The following is a 20000-nucleotide window of genomic DNA, read 5'->3' as shown; positions in this document are numbered from 1 at the left end:
TTGTAGTTGGTGGAAGTACTTTTGGCACGGCGACCATTGTAACAGGATGTTTAGTTTTTCGGACTGGAGACAAATTAAATGTTATGTTTTGCTGGGTTATTTAGTACGTCAACTGCTGTGCCACACCGCTTTTAACCACAAATATGGTTCTCTTTCAGTTATGGAACAATAACAATATTTTTTATAACATGGCGCTCAAAATTGCAATTCGAAACAGAAGCTCATGTGATAATGCGACGTGCCAGAACACGGTTATTGATGCTGTATCAGATCAGTTGGTGATCAGGTCTTTATGTGTCATGTTCGAGCGATAATTGAAAAATATCGTTCATTCCTTCTCATTTGCGTGACAAATATCATGACAATCAAATACGACAATGCGCCATCGAACTGTCAATGTAATATCTTTCAAACCAATGATGACGATTTTTTTACGGAATATTCCGGAAGTATGTCCGCTCTGAAGCTATTATTATCAAAATAGGCGCTCGCAGGCCGACATCACGTTATGTATAACGGCGAATAAAAACACCAGATATTCTTTGTAGCATTCTCTGGAGAGATTGTACTACTTCAAGGACAGAACGCTTGTCAATGGTATATTGAAAGGTGAAAAAAACAAAACAATATCTGTTCAACTATTTTAAACTGCGGCTATTTTGGTGTTTAGAAAGAGAGAGAGAGAGAGAGAGAGAGAGAGAGAGAGAGAGAGAGAGAAATGGGGTGGAAAATGATAGTCGGTAATAAAGTTCTTTTTTATGTAGCCGAGAAACCCCTTATATTACTGTGTATTCGTTATTTCCTACTGCTGCACGACTGGTATATCAAAGGCCGTGCTATGTGCTATTCTGTCTGTGGGATGGTGCATATTAAAGATCCCTTGCTACTAGCGGAAAAAATGTAGCGGATTTCCTCTCTGAGACTATATGTCATAATGAGCAACTGTTTGACATCCAATAGCCGATGATTTATTAATCAATGTGCTCTAGTGGTGTCGTTAAACAAAACAAAACTTTTTTTCTGCTGCTGAGAAACCCCTTTATTACTGTGCGGTGAAATGTAAATCTAGCTTAACTCTAACTTAGCACATATGTAACGCGTTAAGTATCACGTAACTATCGTATCGCCAATATACTTGTTGAATTTAAGCAATAATGTGCAGTAAATATCGTTGAATATGCATACCAGTCCAAAAGTTTTGCCAAATCATCCCTTTAAGTACGAAATGCCCCGGGGATTATTCTATTGAGAACTATGAATCAGTCTATACTTCATTAACGACAAATGGGAGGACCATCACTGGCAGTCACTGGTTTTCTTTTACAAGACATCATCATCGTCATTGTCGTCATCGTTATCACCACGACCATCATCACCATCAACATTATCCATGTCGTAACAACGACAAACCATCATCATTTAGCCTTGATCATCATCATCGTTTTTTTCTACATCACCATACTAATTTAAGCATCATAATCATCATCATCATCATCATCATCATCATCAACATAAAAAGTAGAAGTGTGCATATAACTACTGCATGTAGGAGGCCTACCGTACATATAGCATCTATAGGTAGCCAGATGGATCCCCGTCGGTGGGCCCATTGGGCTATTTCTCGTTCCAGCCAGTGCACCACGACTGGCACGTCAAATGCCGTGGTATGTGTTATCCTGTCTGTGGGATGGTGCATAAAAGATCCCTTGCTGCTAATGGAAAAGAGTAGCCTATGAAGTGGCGACAGCGGATTATCCTCTCTCAATATATGTCTGGTCCTTAACCATATTATGTCCGACGCCATATAACCGTAAATAAAATGTGTTGAGTACGTCGTTAAATAAAACATTTCCTTTCTATAGGTAGTCAATAACGTGTGAATAAAGTACATAGTGGTCAGCGAAGGAGGGGGGTGGGGTGGGGGGGGGGGGGGGGGGCGCTACCTATACGTGACCCGAACAAAACTAGTGTAATTATAACTGATGGAACACATGGTGCCCTGTTTGTTCCTCGCCTAGGTATTCTTCTAGCGCATAGGCGCGCGGCGCGGCCTGTCGCAGTTTGGCAAGAACTGGACGCTAAATTCTCGTTAATGCTGCGTCTTTGTGTCAGCTCCTGTCTCCCGGGAGCAGCGATTTGCAACCAATCTGCATAATGATTGCAAAACTAGCCAGCGCCGCTGCGCCGCACCGGGAACGTGTTGCCAGCACTAGCTAGGAGAAAAGGAAAGCAATGTTTCACAGACCAAACGCATTAACGCGTTATTTAGTTAGCGGCTAGTTTTGTTTATTTTTTATTTGTTGGATTCATGTGTTAAATTTATTTTTCAACTAATCGATTCAGACATGCATTCTTTAAAGGCACACAATTTAACGTACTCGGTATCTTAAAGGGATATACCCTAGGTTTTAAACACTAATGCATACTTTTGACTAATGTAACCGTTTTTAATAACTTAAATCATACTTTACTTAGATTTTATTGCTTAGATTATCAATTTCCGTACATTCTAAGTTTTTTGGGTTTTTTTGTCATCCTGGTGTTTTTAATATCACAAAATGCATTTCTCATATTTTTTAAAAAAGCATGTGCGTTTGAGAAGTTACAGTTATGGAGTCGAGGTTTAGTCTATTTTTAGAGGGTATTTCACCTTTTCAAAGTCACACTCATGTTTCACTCAATTGTAACTTTATCCAAATGTGTTACAGGTTTGTAGATTAACTAAACTTAGTGTTAATTTTCACGGGTTGAAACTAGGGTATATCCCTTTAAAGGCACTCCGTGTTAGACATAAATATTAGCAGACTGACCAAAGCCAACGTCAGCCGAGAGATCGTTTACCTGGTATGTCAATAAGCATGTCAGTTGACGACGAAAGGTCACCTCGACTGGAAATGGCCTTGGCTGATATCAGATCTACGAAAATTAGTAATGAGATCAGCCACCTTTGCCAGAATTGACGGACGTTAATGGTTAATATCGGCGGGTGACCACATAGGTTAATGGTTAGTGTCAGAATTGACGGACGTTAATGGTTAATATCGGCGGGTGACCACAGAGGTTAATGGTTAGTGTTAGAAACGACGGACGTTGATGGTTAATATCGGCGGGTAACCACAGAGGTTAATGGTTAGTGTCAGCATTGACGGACGTTAATGGTTAATATCAGCGGGTAACTACAGAGGTTAATGGTTAGTGTCAGAAATGACGGACGTTAATAGTTAATATCAGCGGGTAACTACAGAGGTTAATGGTTAGTGTCAGAAATGACAGACATTAATGATTAGTATCAGAAAGTAACTACAGAGGTTAATGATTAGTAACAGAAAGTAACTGCAGAGGTTAATGTTAGTGTCAGAAGTGACAAACATTAATGGTTAGTACCAGAGGTAAAAATAACCATTAATGGTTAGTGTCAGAAATGAAAGATGTTAATGGTTAGTATCAGGAGGAAACTACCTGTTAATGTTTAGCATCAGAAAGAAGGAAGGAAGGAAATGTTTTATTTAACGACGCACTCAACGCATTTTATTTACGGTTATATGGCGTCGGACATATGGTTAAGGACCACACAGATACTAAGAGAGTAAACCCGCTGTCGCCACTTCATGGGCTACTCTTTTTCGATTAGCAGCAAGGGATTTTTTTATATGCGCCACCCCACAGACAGGATAACACATACCACGGCCTTTGATATACCAGTCGTGGTGCACTGGCTGGAGCGAGAAATAGCCCAATGGGCCCACCGACGGGGATCGATCCCAGACCGACCGCGCATCAAGCGAGCGCTTTACCACTGGGCTGCGTCCCGCCCCTATCGGAAGGAAATGACAGACATTAATTGTTAGTATTAGAGGGAAGTGGTAACGGGTAATGGTTAGTGCCAGAGAGATATAACAAATGCTAATGGTGGTTAATGGTTAGAGAAAAACGACAGAGGTTATTGATTAGGATCACAAGGAAACGATAGAGATCGGTGATTAAAGTCAGAGAGAAATGAGAGTTTTACATGTAACATCAGACAGGAAAGCACATACCACAGCATTTGACCAGCTGTGTTGCACTGGTTGGAACGAGAAAAATCAAACCAGTTGAACGGATCCACCAAGGTGGTTCGATCCTGCGATGCAAGCACCTCAAGCGACTTGTGACATTCGCCATTATAATCGTCTCAGGATAAATTCGATATCTAAAGATAGTAACCAGTTATTATCTATATACGACGATTAATACATAGTAATAAATATATACCGGCATCGGTGGCGTCGTGGTAGGCCATCGATCTACAGGCTGGTAGGTACTGGGTTCGGATCCCAGTCAAGGCATGGGATTTTTAATCCAGATACCGACTCCAAACCCTGAGTGAGTGCTCCGCAAGGCTCAGTGGGTAGGTGTAAACCACTTGCACCGACCAGTGAATCATAACTGGTTCAACAAAGGCCATGGTTTGTGCTATCCTGCCTGTGGGAAGCGCAAATAAAAGATCCCTTGCTGCTAATCAGAAGAGTAGCCCATGTAGTGGCGACAGCGGGTTTCCTCTCAAAATCTGTGTGGTTCTTAACCATATGTCTTACGCCATATAACCGTAAATAAAATGTGCTGAGTGCGTCGTTAAATAAAACATTTCTTTCTTTCTTTTTAGTAATAAATAAGTAGTATAGGCGTACGGGCTCCAGCTTTTGTAAGGGGGTGGGGCAGGCTGGTTTTTGCCCGAATTAAACGACAATGCCCGAATCTGGATAACAACATTTATTCATATTAGCATTACTACCAAACAGTTATATAAGGTTGCAAACGAATCACTGCGCATTTTTACATAGATTACAACTAATTTTGATGGTAGAATGATAGAAATACATGGTAAAATGTTCTCGGTTGAAAACATTTTGCCCGAATATTACTATCATTTTTGCCCGATTTTGAGGTTTTGACCCTGCCACCCCCCTCCCAATCCCCACCCCCTTCCCTGCCTCGTACGCTCACTTATTAAGTAGTATAGTCACTAGTACCGTCTAGTACATTCATGAATGGGCCGTGACGTTTGCTTGTGAGGTCAAATGTGTTAGCAATAACTCACAGTCTCAGGTTACATAATCTGCAAAGATTCAATGTCAAGAATGTGCGAATGAAAGTCAGTACACGTAACACGGTTAACGTCCTCACACTATAGATAAGAGTTCTAGTTACAGTCAGTGCATATTCACTGTTAGTATTTATCTGATCCCTTGTGAGTTTCCATCAAAATATTACATATCTCTCCGATAAGCCATGTCACGTTGGGTTTTTTTTTTAAACATTTGATATTGCCACCCCCATATATTTGGTACTAAGAACGAATTATGTATACAGTGAAACCCCGCTAAATCGGACACCCTTGGACCAAGACAAATATCGGGTTTTAAGAGAGGTTCTCAGATTTAGAGAGGTTAAAATGTACGTACAGTGTATAACTGTTTGGTCTGAATTATGATAGAAATTGCAAATACTTATAGGGTAAAAAAAAACCCATATTGTGTCGACTCGTGTAATAATAATGCGATTATTTACTCATGCCTTGTTTGCTTATTTTACAGATGCTTACGGTCAACGAAACGAAGCGAGCACACAGTGATTGTAGCAGTTACAAAGAAACAGTAAGTACTAATGCCTAGCTTATGACAAACAAGCGACACCTCCCCCACAGAACTAGAAACAGAAATATGGTAAATAAATCATTAATATTTTAAGCCACTGGTTCTCTGAATCGCTAAATATGATTAGAAGTCGAATCTGGGGAATATGGTTTATAATAAATTCTTCTGAAACGAGAATTAATATGAGTAATAAGTCTCTATTTTCAATGCATGTCGTTTCATGAAGACAAATCGGATTTCGTTTCACATTACAAGCCGGCTGTTGTCAAGTATAAACAGTGGATTAGTGCGTGCTTATCTAGACTAATCTCTGAAGTAAACATGTGATTACTTCTGGAACAGCCCTGAGGTAGAATTGGTTTCCATGAGGTCAGGTCTAGAACAGTCCTAAAGTAGAACTGGTTCCAATGGGGACAGATCTAGACCAGTCCTAAAGTAGAACTGCTTTCCATAGGAACAGATCTGGAACAGTCCTAAAGTAGAATTGGTTTCCATGAGGTAAAGTCTAGACCAGTCCTAAAGTAGAACTGGTTCCCATGAGGTCAGGACTAGAACAGTCCTAAAGTAGAACTGGTTTCCATGGGGACAGATCGAGACCAGTCCTAAAGTAGAACTGGTTCCCATGAGGTCCAGTCAACAGGTCCTAAAGTAGAACTGGTTTCCATGGGGACAGATCGATAACAGTCCTAAAGTAGAATTGGTTTCCTTGAGCTCAGGTCTAGAACAGTCCTAAAGTAGAACTAGTTTCCATGGGGACAGATCTAGAACAGTCCTACGGTAGAACCGGTTTCCACGAAAACAGGTCTAGAATTGTTTTATTCTTGTTCCACCATGGTTCCGACTCAGACTATCTTTTGCGATGTCCATATCGTCACAGTGCAGTATCTTTGCATGTGCACTTCCGTAGATCCACCTGGCACCAGCGTCTTCTACCGCTAATAAAGCTGGTCTAACCCACGGCACTAACTAAAGACCCTCACTAGCAGAGCTGCGTATCGGGTGGTTGCAGTACATTTAAAGCTTGACATGACTATTAAACACTCGGTAGGGCCGTATCAAAACATTTGTAAAGAAGGTGGCCACAGCGTTCTAAAAAGTGACAATTTGGGTTTATCGAAGACAAATGAGCAGAGCTCCCAAAGAAAGCCTAATCTGTAAGGGGATTCGGGTATGCTTCCGGGATATTTTGGAGTAAAGATGCCCAGAGACACGTTTTCACGGCAGGTTAGTGTTTTATATTGTGTATGGTGACTTTAAAAAGTCATTTAAAAGAACGGGTGTTGGTGGTGTTGGGTTACGTAACCCATGTAACCCACCTTTTGGATCCGTCAGTGCTTCAAAGTGGTTAGAATAAGGCCACGGCAAAAATTGACGGGACATGGGCAGATGTGTGACACGAGTGGTTACATAAAACAAGCGTGTGCCGCTGTTAAGAGTGCCATGGGCTTGGGTAGTAGACATGGAAAGTAAACACGTGGACAGATGGAAGGAGAAATGAAATGAAAATCAAAAGGAGAAGAAAGAAAGGGGATAGTAGTGTATTAAAATAAATAAATAAATAAATAAATAAATAAATACATATATACATACATACATACATACATACATGCATACATAATAACATTCTGGGTATAGTATTTACATGCTCATTTGCCACTAGAGCTTCAAGCTCCTTTGTTCTGTTTTCAAATACAGTAGAATCTCATTGGTTCGAACACTGTCGGTGCATCAAAGTCTGTTCGACACATCGGGTAGTTCGAACCATGCATTCGGCTGTTGTCGGGTGCTTCTGTAACACAGAAATCAATCGGACAACCTCGCATGTTTCCCTAAAACCGGCTGGGCGAGATGATCCGATTGACTCATGAGTTGATTGGATTTTACTTGCAAGGTTCATTCATCTAACGATTACCGCATTACAATTGTCTGTACCTGAAAGATAATTACCGATAGGTGCTAAATAAACAACACAATAAGCGTGAAAGGGTTGACGAAACAAATTATACGTAATTTTTTTTTTTTTTTCTTCGGATAGACGTAGCCGTTCGAGCTAAATATGTTCAATTTTAGAGTTCGGACCAATAAACTGGTTCGAGAGAAAGCTTCTGTTCGACCCCAGGGGTATTCGACCAATCAGCACCAAAATAAAGGGTTTAATAGAGAGAAAAATAGTGACTTTGTTCTTGGTTCGAGAATACCGGTAGGTTCGACCGTTGGGCGTTCGAGCCAATGAGATTCTACTGTATATGTGTTATTGTTATTGCAGCACAAGCGAAAAGGAAGAGCCATCCATATGTCACTTGCTAAAAGCAGGCTTCAACAGGGTAAGGGTATCCTATATTAGTCTTTTTATCTAATCAAGCACGCTATTCTAGGCACACGAGAGTAGAATCGGATGGGAGGTAGTTATAAATAGTATGTTTAATACTGATAACAAAACTGGTGTTCTGGGGATACACGCGATTTTTTTACTTAGTAAGGTCGGTGACAAGCTCATTTCTTTAGCAGCACAATGTAAAACAGCTTACAAAAGCGAGGTTTGTATAAATGGCGTTGGGGTGTGCCCTCTCCAGGCTGTTTCAGTTGGATGTAGGACAAAATGTCAACGGTCAAAATGCCAATGGTAAAAAATGCCAACGGTCAAAATGTCAGTGGTAAAAATGTGAACAGTCAAAATGACAACTATTAAAGTGATAACCAGGTCAAAATGTCAACTTTCAGATTATACATAATTTGTAAAAAAAAAAAAAAACCTAAAATCCTTGAAAACATACTATGATATGACCTTTCATTTGACGAATCAAAACATTGTTTGCATACATTTGACAACACTAAACGTGTACATGATTTTCTCAGCAACAGAACATGGGTGATGGAATTTTGTTTTTAAATACCAGTAAATCCATAATTTTATCAAAATTGCTAATTATACCAAATTTGGTAATGAGTAAGGAACTCGATTTTCCCAACCCTATTACATCTCTCTCTCTCTCTCTCTCTCTCTCTCTCTCTCTCTCTCTCTCTCTCTCTCTCTCTCTCTCTCTCTCTCTCTCTCTCTCTCTCTCTCTCTCTCCACCAATATAGCGTGTGATAAAGCTCGTAGATGACTGCAGCACGTGTAATACTGTCATGTAATAAAGCTCGTAGTTGACTGCAGCACGTGTAATAGTCGTGTGATAAAGCTCGTAGTTGACTGCAGCACGTGTAATAGTCGTGTGATAAAGCTCGTAGATGACTGCAGCACGTGTAATACTGTCATGTGATAAAGCTCGTAGTTGACTGCAGCACGTGTAATAGTCGTGTGATAAAGCTCGTAGTTGACTGCAGCACGTGTAATAGTCGTGTGATAAAGCTCGTTGATGACTACAGCACGTGTAATAATGTCATGTAATAAAGCTCGTAGATGAGTGCAGCACGTGTAATAATGTCATGTAATAAAGCTCGTAGATGACTGCAGCACGTGTAATAATGTCATGTAATAAAGCTCGTAGATGACTGCAGCACATGTAATAATGTCATGTAATAAAGCTCGTAGATGACTGCAGCGTGTGTAATACTGTCGTGTGATAAAGCTCGTAGATGACTGCAGCACGTGTAATATTGACGTGTGATAAAGCTCGTAGATGACTGCAGCGTGTGTAATACGGTCGTGTGATAAAGCTCATATCGTGTAATATAGTTTATATGTACTATTTCCAGAGGTACACGGAGAACGTCAACATTGGTGCATGCAGCAATGAATTGCTGACGCTCGAGCACAATGACGTGCGCTGCCAACTCAAGCAGCGAGCGGGCAAGGCGTTGTTCACAGCACTCAATAACGTCTCCGACGTCGTCGAGATCACGAATGAAGACAATGAGATCCAGGTATGAAAGAAATGTATATAACCAGTTCACTACCTATTTATTAAAGGTGCAATCCCTAGTTTCAGCCCGTGAAAATGAACATTAAGTTAAAACGGAGAGAAGCTAAAGTCTGTTGTGTTTTAACGGGGAAGTACTGTCCAAAAATAGACTAGAGCCTGAGATTGATAGCCAGTACTTCTCAGAGGAACGTGCGTTTTTAGAATTAAAAAAAAATGCATTTTGGATGACAAGAACCACTTCAGGTGTATGGAAATTAATATTCTAAATAATAAAATGTGAGTAATTTTAACTGCAATGATCAAAACCGGCTTTAATAATGGGAAAATGCATCGTAGTGTTTTAGAACTAGTGTCTGTCGCTAAAAAGGGACTGTCCTGAGTTTGCTGCCATTGTTGAGTTGTTGTTGACTAACAAAGGCTTTTTAACGACTATAAATACTTAAAGGGACATTCCTGAGTTTGCTGCAATTTTAAAGAAAGAAAGAAAGACGCACTCAACACATTTTAATTACGGTTATATGGCGTCAGACATATGGTTAAGGACCACACAGCTATTGAGAGAGGAAACCCGCTGTCGCCACTTCATGGGCTACTGTTATCGATTAGCAGCAAGGGATATTTTATATGCACCATCCCACAGACAGGATAGCACATACCACGGCCTTTGTTATACCAGTCGTGGTGCACTGGCTGTGACAAGAAATAGCCCAATGGGCCCACCGACGGGGATCGATCCCAGACCGACCGCACATCGAGCGAGTGCTGTACCACTGAGCTACGTCCCGCCCGCCCCCCCCCCCCCAATTTTAAATATGTTATCGACTAACAGAAACTTTTTGACGATTGTTATTACATATCAAATATATTTTTCTGCATCAAATATTAATGACTATATATTAAACGTGTTTCTGATCGTTCTAATATTTGTACTAGGTTAAATTTCATTTTATTTCCTAAAATATATTTTTTCGTACGTTTGAGCTTCTTACAAATATTAAGACGACCAAAAAGACATTGAATATACAAACAATGATATTCTAAACAAGAAAATATATTTAATATGTAAGTTTAATCGTAGAAATATTTTATTAGTCGGAAACATCTTACAATATAGCAAACTCAGGAATATCCCTTTAATAAATATATCTGGGTTATTTTAGAACATTCCGACACACAATGAATTTAGAGACACTGATATTCTAAACACGAAAATATATTTAATATGTAACATTAGGCGTTACAAACGTTTATTAGTGCGAGACATCGTACAATGCAAAACAGTCTCTTTGAGATTTAAGACGCATTTCATTTCACAAAATTAAACTAAATATTCGTATTCATAGTGAATAATGAACATACACGTAACCTCGGGTAGTGAAGAAGATTGTCTTCCTCGTAGGTTCATTTATTCAAAGATGACTATATGTAAAAAACTGCCCTCGGTGGCGTCGTGGTTAGGCCATCGGTCTACAGGCTGGTAGGTACTGGGTTCGGATCCCAGTCGAGGCATGGGATTTTTAATCCAGATACTGACTCCAAACCCTGAGTGAGTGCTCAGCAAGGCTCAATGGGTAGGTGTAAAGCACTTGCACCGACCAGTGATTCATAACTGGTTCAACAAAGGCCATGGTTTGTGCTATCCTGCCTGTGGGAAGCGCAAATAAAAGATCCCTTGCTGCTAATCGGAAAGAGTAGCCCATGTAGTAGCGACAGCGGGTTTCCTCTCAAAATCTGTGTTGTCCTTAACCATATGTCTGACGCCATATAACCGTAAATAAAATGTGTTGAGTGCGTCGTTAAATAAAACATTTCTTTCTTTTTTTTATATTTAAAAAAATCGGCAGTAGCAATAATACATTTCTTATAGTCGTGTTTAAAATAATATGCATATTCGATGATCCATTCATTCATTCATGACCAGTGATGGAAATAAGCAGAAATTTTTACTAGTCTACCGGACAAATATATCTAGAAATCTACTTGTCCACCAATACTTTCACTAGTCCACTGGACAAATATATCTAGAAATCTACTTGTCCACCAATACTTTCACTAGTCCACTGGACAAATATATCTAGAAAGCTACTTGTCCACCAATACTTTCACTAGTCCACCAGACAAATATATCTGGAAATCTACTTGTCCACCAATACTTTTACTTGTCCAAATAAGTTGTTAGTTTTATTCAAGTGCAATGACATTAAATTTGATTGCTCAAAATGAAACTGCATTGAACATTTTCACTTGTCTCCTGGTACCTGTTGCTTGTCCGAGCAGATTTTTACTAGTTCGGACAAACGGACAACTGCTTAATTCGAACACTGATAACAAATACATGTGTTTATATGTGTGTGTCTGTCTGTGTGTGCGTGTGTGTGTGTGTGTGTGTGTGTGTGTGTGTGTGTGTGTGTGTGTGTGTGTGTATTATATTATATTATATTATATATTATATTATATTATATTATACTATATATATATATATATATATATATATATATATATATATATATATATATATATATGTATATGTATACATATGTATATGTATATGTATGTGTATGTGTATGTGTATGTGTATGTATATGTATGTATATATACACAATACAGTATTCCTCCTGGTATGGCTGGTATAGTGCTCTACCTCTTGGGGAGCCAGTATAAATATATATACGTTATACCTTTTGTAACAACTTAAAGTTTCACGCTATGAGCGATCATGAGGTAACGTGTAACTGCCCTGTCGTTACGTCATGAAGCAGAGACGTCACAACAGGTGCAGTGGGTACGGGCTATTCTTTTTCGGTGGCTGTGTTAATCCATGTGGGTGGGTGTCGGCATTTGGATATAAGTTCATTTCTCTTGTTCAGGGAGTTGGTCCCTATAGGTAGTACTATACCAAATAACTTCCGGCTGGGTCAAAGTTCGAGGTGCACCCAACTTTTGATAGAGAAGTGAACACCACAAGTCCTGTGATTGGTTATAAATGTGAGTGTGTTGGTTGTAAAAAATAATAGTTTCATCTGGGTAAAATAAATGTGCAATTTTATTTCATCTAGTACCAATGTGTCAAGTAGCCTTGTGCTTGAAACATGTATGGGGTACCTGTAAAAAAAAGTACTCAAATTTTGTGCGAAACTAGGGTAGTCATAGACGCTACCCGTTATCTCAGAAACGAGCAACTTGACCCCCATTTTTTTCTGATTCACTTTAAGTGTAAGGGGTGGTAGTATTTATATCCGTGGCGTTTATGTCGGTTGATACGTTGCAGGTAGGAGTTTTAGCCGCATATGTTACTATTGTCGTCTATGGGATTTGATTTGGTAGTATACACCCTATAGCTTTCAGTACTTCCAGCATTTGTATTTGTTTTATATGAACTAAAATATAACGATCTGGTATTCAATAATCAGTATATACAGTTAAAATATGTTATTATAAAACATTCATTTACCAGACATCTTGTTCTAGTTTGCACTAAACCTCTCATGTGAAATGGTATGTCCAGATATCTTTGATTGCTAGATGTTGTTCAGATAAAAACAGAATAAAGAATGAGATCGGGTGTGGTTAATTTGGCGGGACCAGGTGAGAAATACCCATCATGCAGTGCTACTGTGATAAGCGTCACGGTATTCAGTCAGTCGCCATGGCTATTATCACGACCCCTGGGTCAGTGATGAATACTGTACCATCCCCTAGCCACATTGGTAAATTCACTACTATATTTAGTATTTAAAACCATCAGTTTTGAAATAAAACAGTTATGTGCTTCACATATTCTTGGTTGAAAATGTACAATTGCCTTCACAGCAGAGGTATACCTTACCCTTATATCACTTACAGATAACGGAAAAACAAACAGAAACCAATGCAAACAGTTGATCTTTTCCTTAAATTAATACACTCACTAAATTGCATTTGCTCAGCTCCGATCTCTATTAACGTGCTGCTATATCCTAAAGGTTTCAGGTACGCCTGTCTCAGGTCCCATCTCTGGGGTGGCCAGTGACCTGACCTGGGACAGAAAATTTCATTTTCCAATCCTCAGTTTTGAAATAAATGGTAAATACATGTACTTAGTTTTTTGGCGCCAATTCAATTTGTTTATAACCTGTATGTGTATACGCATACGTAATTCATAGAGTGATCAGATACAGATAGGCACACACGTGCAGAGACGCATACATGGAAATTAGGCAACTTGTTTGCATAGAAAGTGATTCAACGTTACACATTGCGGAGTACATATATGTGCTATGCACATTGATTACGGACAGCTGGAATTTGCGCCATAGTTTTCTACTAATGTCTTTGATTCCTGTGTTCTTTGCCTCAATGCATCGATGTTATATAGTGGCGGATTCAGAAAATTCATTTGGGGGACGTTGGGCGGTGGAGAGGCAATGACATGTCGCCAAAGGCTACAAACGTTCCCGAAGGGATTCCTCATATTTTCCAACGTAACTTTTTTGAAAAATAGCAAAATTTAGGGGGAGGGGGCGGGCCCCTGGCCTTCCCCATAGATCCACCACTGATATAACTGTGCGGTGTTGTGCCTTTCAGTACGTGAACCACGCGTTCGAGCGAATCACGGGTTACAGCTGCGAGCAGGCCGTGGGGCAAGACGCCCGAGAGCTGACCAAGTCGGACAAGAACAAACCGGACCTACTGGAGGCCATCAGCGGCCAGCTCAGGAAGGGCAAGGTGAGATAGCAGCCCCGTCTGCGCATGTCAAGGGCGTGGTTAAGGGAAGGATTGGCGAGTGGGTAGTTGGACTTCAAAGAAAAATACGGGAAAAGGGGAAGTCTTGTTTACATGTCATGAAGCATGTAGTGTTGCGCATTGAGCTACATGTGCGTAATACTTATAGAAAGACTTTGTCCATACACCTGTATCAGTACATTTGTATTATGTAGATTTGTAGTCCTTTTATAGACAAGACATATGACACTGATTCATGTGGGAATTCATAATCTTGTCACAACTTCCTTTTTTGTGACAAAAATATTTTAAATATTTCCATGAATATCAACCTCTCTACCACTCGCTTCGTAATTTATGCCTTTGTTATCATTATTTTCAGTGAGAGAGGTTATATATATATATATATATATATATATATATATATATATATATATATATATATTGTATTTCAGTGAGAGAGGTTATAGATATTGTATTTCAGTGAGAGAGGTTATAGATATTGTATTTCAGTGAGAGAGGTTATAGATATTGTATTTCAGCGAGAGAGGTTATAGATATTGCATTTTAGTGAGAGAGGTTATAGATATTGTATTTCAACGAGATAAATTATGGATATTGTATTCAGTGAGAGAGGTTATAGATATTGTATTTCAGTGAGAGAGGTTATAGATATTGCATTCCAGTGTTATAATTATAGATAATGTATTTCAGTGAGATATAGTATAGATATTGTATTTCAGTGAGAGAGGTTATATATATTGTATTTCAGTGAGAGAGGTTATAGATATTGTATTTCAGTGAGAGAGGATATAGATATTGTATTTCAGTAAGAGAGGTTATACATATTTTCTTATTTGTTCATCAAAAGAAGCCTTATATTTGTTTTGTTTTAATGAATATAGTATTGGGAAGGCACGTATCACACTCGACGGAAAAGTGGCGACACTGTACCGCATCACTGTCGACTGGCGCCAATTCTAGGACCAGGAGGGTACGTATCACAGGTTTATTTTACAATTCTAGAACCAGGAGGGTACGTGTCATTGGTTTATTTTACAATACTAGGACCAGGAGGGTAGGTGTCACAGGTTTATTTTACAGTTCTTGGAAGAGGAGGGGACGTGTGTCACATATTTATTTTATAATACTAAAACCAGGAGGGTAGGTGCCACGGGTTTATTTTTCTCTATTTTTAAATTTACTAAAATTATGGGGCTACCAATAGTTACTGAGGGCTATCAGATTTTAAAACCTGGTGGCCCAGTTTGCTACCACTAAAGGTTACGGTCAAGGCCTGGGTAGGTGTCACTGGTTTATTTTACAATGCTGGGACCAGGAGGGTACTTTTCACGTGTTAAACATGTATTTCTTTGTTTTGTTTCTAGGAAGATCTTCCAATTCGTGTCTGTGAAGACTTCTCCTGATCATGTGAAGGATCTCGATTGCAGTCAGCTACCAAATGGTTTGTCAAACTATTCCACACAAATAAACCTCTCATGTAAACAATAGTCCAGTCAGCTACCAAACGGTTTGTCAAACTATTCCACGTAAATAAGTCTGTCATGTAACCAATAGTCCATTGAACTACCAAACGGTTTGTCAAACTATTCCACGTAAATAAGTCTGTCATGTAACCAATAGTCCATTGAACTACCAAACGGTTTGTCAAACTATTCCACGTAAATAAGTATGTCATGTAACCAATAGTCGGGTCAGCTACCAAACGATTTGTCAAACTATTCCACACCAATACACCTATCATGTAAACAATAGTGCAGTCAGCTACCAAACGGTTTGTCAAACTAGTCCACACCAATACACCTATCATGTAAACAATAGTGCAGTCAGCTACCAAACGGTTTGTCAAACTATTCCACACCAATACACCTATCATGTAAACAATAGTGCAGTCAGCTACCAAACGGTTTGTCAAACTAGTCCACACCAATACACCTATCATGTAAACAATAGTGCAGTCAGCTACCAAACGGTTTGTCAAACTAGTCCACACCAATACACCTATCATGTAAACAATAGTGCAGTCAGCTACCAAACGGTTTGTCAAACTAGTCCACACCAATACACCTATCATGTAAACAATGGTGCAGTCAGCTACCAAACGGTTTGTCAAACTAGTCCACACCAATAAACCTCTCGTGTAACTAATAGTCCCGTCATCTTTTAAACGGTTTGTCAAACTATTCCATGCAAACCTCTCATGTAAACACTAGTCCACAAAATAGACTCAAAAAAATTGCATACTGCTATTAAAGTTTGTTTTGTTTAACGACACCGCTAGAGCACATTGATATACTAATTATCAGCAAATGGATGTCAGACATGTTATAATTCATATATAGTCTTCACTGGGATATCAGAAAAACATGGTATGTAATATCCTGTCTATGGAATGCTGCATATAAAATATACTTTGCTGTGTTCTAGTAGAAATAGTGGTAATAAGTGATCTCTCATAGTATATTGAGCAAGTGTAAATTTTTTATTAGAGTTCCGCTACCTTTTTTGAAGAGTATATAATCGTGGTTTAAAATGTTCCAACAAGGGTATTGAACAGTGATGTCTTTGATTGCATTTGTAAACAGCTTAGGTGACTATTATCTGCATCGGAACTGTATATCGAAATCCAAATCACTAATATGAAACTCATAACATGGGATCAGGATGTTGATGGACAATAAATTGTTGATGAGCAATGACGATAATATTACCAACAAAATTACCAACGCTCGCTGAAACCCATTAAATCAAGATGATTGGAATAAAAATGTCTTACTTGTATTGATATTCACACAGTCTGGATTGTGATTTGATTAAGGAGCTTCATGTGGATTCTCGAATTTGTTTCAGGAGGAATCCACACCATGCCAAAGAGACGTGAATCCATAGCAAGGATGCATTCGGTCTCCATAGAGGCCCCCATTACAAAAGTATGTATAGTATGGAGTGGATTATGATACGATTTCACTATTTAAACATCTGTGTTGCCCTTCTGGCACCACTTCCCTTCTCCCTTCCATTACACTGGCCTTTCCTCTTCCTTCCCTCTTTCCCCTTGCTGCTATTCGAAAAGAGTAGCCAATGAAGTGGCAACAGCGGGTTTCCTCCATCAATATCTATGTGGTCCTTAGCCATATGACCGACGCCTTATAATCGTAAATGAAATGTGTTGAGTGCGTCGTTAAGTACAACATTTCCTTCCTTCCTTCCTTCCCCTTCTTGCTCACCTTCCCATGCCTTGCTCACCTTCCCATGCCTTGCTCACCTTCCCATGCCTTGCTCACCTTCCCACGCCTTGCTTTCCTTTCGTCATCCTCTAAGCAGTTCCCATCCTTTGACATCTTCAAGTTCAACTCCCTGCACCTTGAACCCTTCCCTTTATCCTACCACTTTAGTCACAGGCCCTTCCCTCCCTTCTCTTGCTATTCCCATCCCATTTCCGTTCCTCTTCAATAAAGCTTGCACTACTGTGGACCTTATTTGTCTTGTGCTATTAACTGAAAGTTGCAATCCCATCACACCATATTTTAAAAAAACAAGAAATTTACTAAAGCAAAATACAGACACAACTACAGTGGTAGTAAAATCATGTGTTATTGTTATCAGTGGTCAAGTCTTGTTTCCAGGTTGTTGGTTAATTCTATGTAACACTGAAATAGGGACCTGCTTCTGTGTGTTAAAAGGGAAAATAATACATTTTTATAATTAATAGCTACTCTGGCCCAAGGGTGTTCTTTACAGGTTATATATTTAATCAACACAGTGTAGTAGATATTAATAGACCGGCCTCGGTGGCGTCGTGGTTAGGCCATCAGTTTACAGGCTGGTAGGTACTGGGTTCGGATCCCAGTCGAGGCATGGGATTTTTAATCCAGATACCGACTCCAAACCCTAAGTGAGTGCTCCGCAAGGCTCAATGGGTAGGTGTAAACCACTTGCACCGACCAGTGATCCATAACTGGTTCAACAAAGGCCATGGTTTGTGCTATCCTGCCTGTGGGAAGCGCAAATAAAAGATCCCTTGCTGCTAATCGGAAAGAGTAGCCCATGAAGTGGCGACAGCGGGTTTCCTCTCAAAAATCTGTGTGGTCCTTAACCATATGTCCGACGCCATATAACCGTAAATAAAATGTGTTGAGTGCGTCGTTAATTAAAACATTTCTTTCTTTCTTTCTTAGATATCAATAGTATACATTGATATTTATGTTTCCTGCAGGTTATTAACCTAATCAACACTGTTCAATAGATATTACATGTATGTGTTACTTGCAGGTTATTAACCTAATGGACACTGTCCAGTAAATATTACATGTATGTGTTACTTGCAGGTTATTAACCTAACCAACACTGTCCAGGAGATATTACATGTATGTGTTACTTGCAGGTTATTAACCTAATCAACACTGTCCAGGAGATATTACATGTATGTGTTACTTGCAGGTTATTAACCTAATCAAGACTGTCCAGGAGATATTACATGTATGTGTTACTTGCAGGTTATTAACCTAATCAACACTGTCCAGGAGATATTACATGTATGTGTTACTTGCAGGCTATTAACCTAATCAACACTGTCCAGGAGATATTACATGTATGTGATGATATTTGCAGGTTATTAACCTAATCAACACTGTCCACAAGATATTACATGTATGTGATATTTGCAGGTTATTAACCTAATCAACACTGTCCAGGAGATATTACATGTATGTGATATTTGCAGGTTATTAACCTAATCAACACTGTCCAGGAGATATTACATGTATGTGATATTTGCAGGTTATTAACCTAATCAACACTGTCCAGGAGATATTACATGTGTGTGTTACTTGCAGGTTATTAACTAACCAACACTGTCCACAAGATATTACATGTATGTGATACTTGCAGGTTATTAACCTAATCAACACTGTCCACAAGATATTACATGTATGTGATATTTGCAGGTTATTAACCTAATCAACACTGTCCAGGAGAGCTGCCCACTGTCGGTGGTGCAGGTGCTGGACAAGGTGGTGGAGATCCTGCGCACAAGCGAGCTCTACTCCCCGTACCTGACCCAGCAGATGCAGGACGAGGATCCCATGACGAGTGACCTGGTGGGAGGACTCGTGTCCGTAAGTGGATTCATAATTGTGTCCGTAACAAGAAGAGGCAGGTCCTGGTTGGTGGGGAGTGTGTATGTGGGTGGGGGATGGGGGGTGGGGGGTCTTTTCCGTAAGTGGCTTCGTAATTGTGTCCGGCCGGTCTAGGATCGATTCCCGTCAGTGGACCCATTGGGCTATTTCTCGTTCCAGCCAGTGCAAGACGACTGGTACATCAACGGCCGTGGTATGTGCTATCCTGTCTATGGGATGGTGCTTATAAAAGATCCCTTGCTGCTAATCGAAAAGAGTAGCCCATGAAGTGGCGACAGCGGGTTTCTTCCGTGTGTGGTCCTTAACCATATGTCCGACGCCATATAACCGATAATAAAATGTGTTGAGTGCGTCGTTAAATAAAAACATTTCCTTCTTTCTTTCGGTATGCAGTTTCGGTTATCTATGTAATGAAATGATATTTGTTTGGCAGGTCTTTCTATCGGCCGCTGTCAGTTAACCATCGTCAATAAATGTGAACACAATCATATTGATCCAAACACATTAGTACAACTGACAAATCCAGCAGATATCATTACCCTATCTGAAGCGTGTTATCACGATATCGACTTTGGGTTATTGAAAAAATCGTTATAGCCGATATTACCACAACATGTTTGCTAACCGTTTTAATCAGAGCG

General features: G+C 39.6%; 1 protein-coding gene across 3 annotated transcripts in view; it reads left to right on the top strand.

Annotated features, from left to right (window-relative positions):
• LOC121383527 (high affinity cAMP-specific and IBMX-insensitive 3',5'-cyclic phosphodiesterase 8B-like) overlaps window positions 1–20000 on the top strand; it is a 143522-nt gene that overhangs the window by 109514 nt on the left and 14008 nt on the right. For all 3 annotated transcript variants that reach the window (XM_041513606.1, XM_041513616.1, XM_041513623.1), the window contains exons 4-11: window positions 5574–5633; window positions 7900–7957; window positions 9333–9500; window positions 14063–14203; window positions 15106–15194; window positions 15589–15665; window positions 17072–17151; window positions 19168–19338. In XM_041513606.1, coding sequence (XP_041369540.1) covers window positions 5574–5633; window positions 7900–7957; window positions 9333–9500; window positions 14063–14203; window positions 15106–15194; window positions 15589–15665; window positions 17072–17151; window positions 19168–19338 — 844 coding nt within the window. The remainder of the gene's footprint in view (window positions 1–5573; window positions 5634–7899; window positions 7958–9332; window positions 9501–14062; window positions 14204–15105; window positions 15195–15588; window positions 15666–17071; window positions 17152–19167; window positions 19339–20000) is intronic.

The sequence above is a fragment of the Gigantopelta aegis genome, chromosome 2, assembly GCF_016097555.1.
Source record: "Gigantopelta aegis isolate Gae_Host chromosome 2, Gae_host_genome, whole genome shotgun sequence".
Taxonomy (NCBI): domain Eukaryota; kingdom Metazoa; phylum Mollusca; class Gastropoda; order Neomphalida; family Peltospiridae; genus Gigantopelta; species Gigantopelta aegis.
This window is presented reverse-complemented; position numbering and strand designations above follow the sequence as displayed.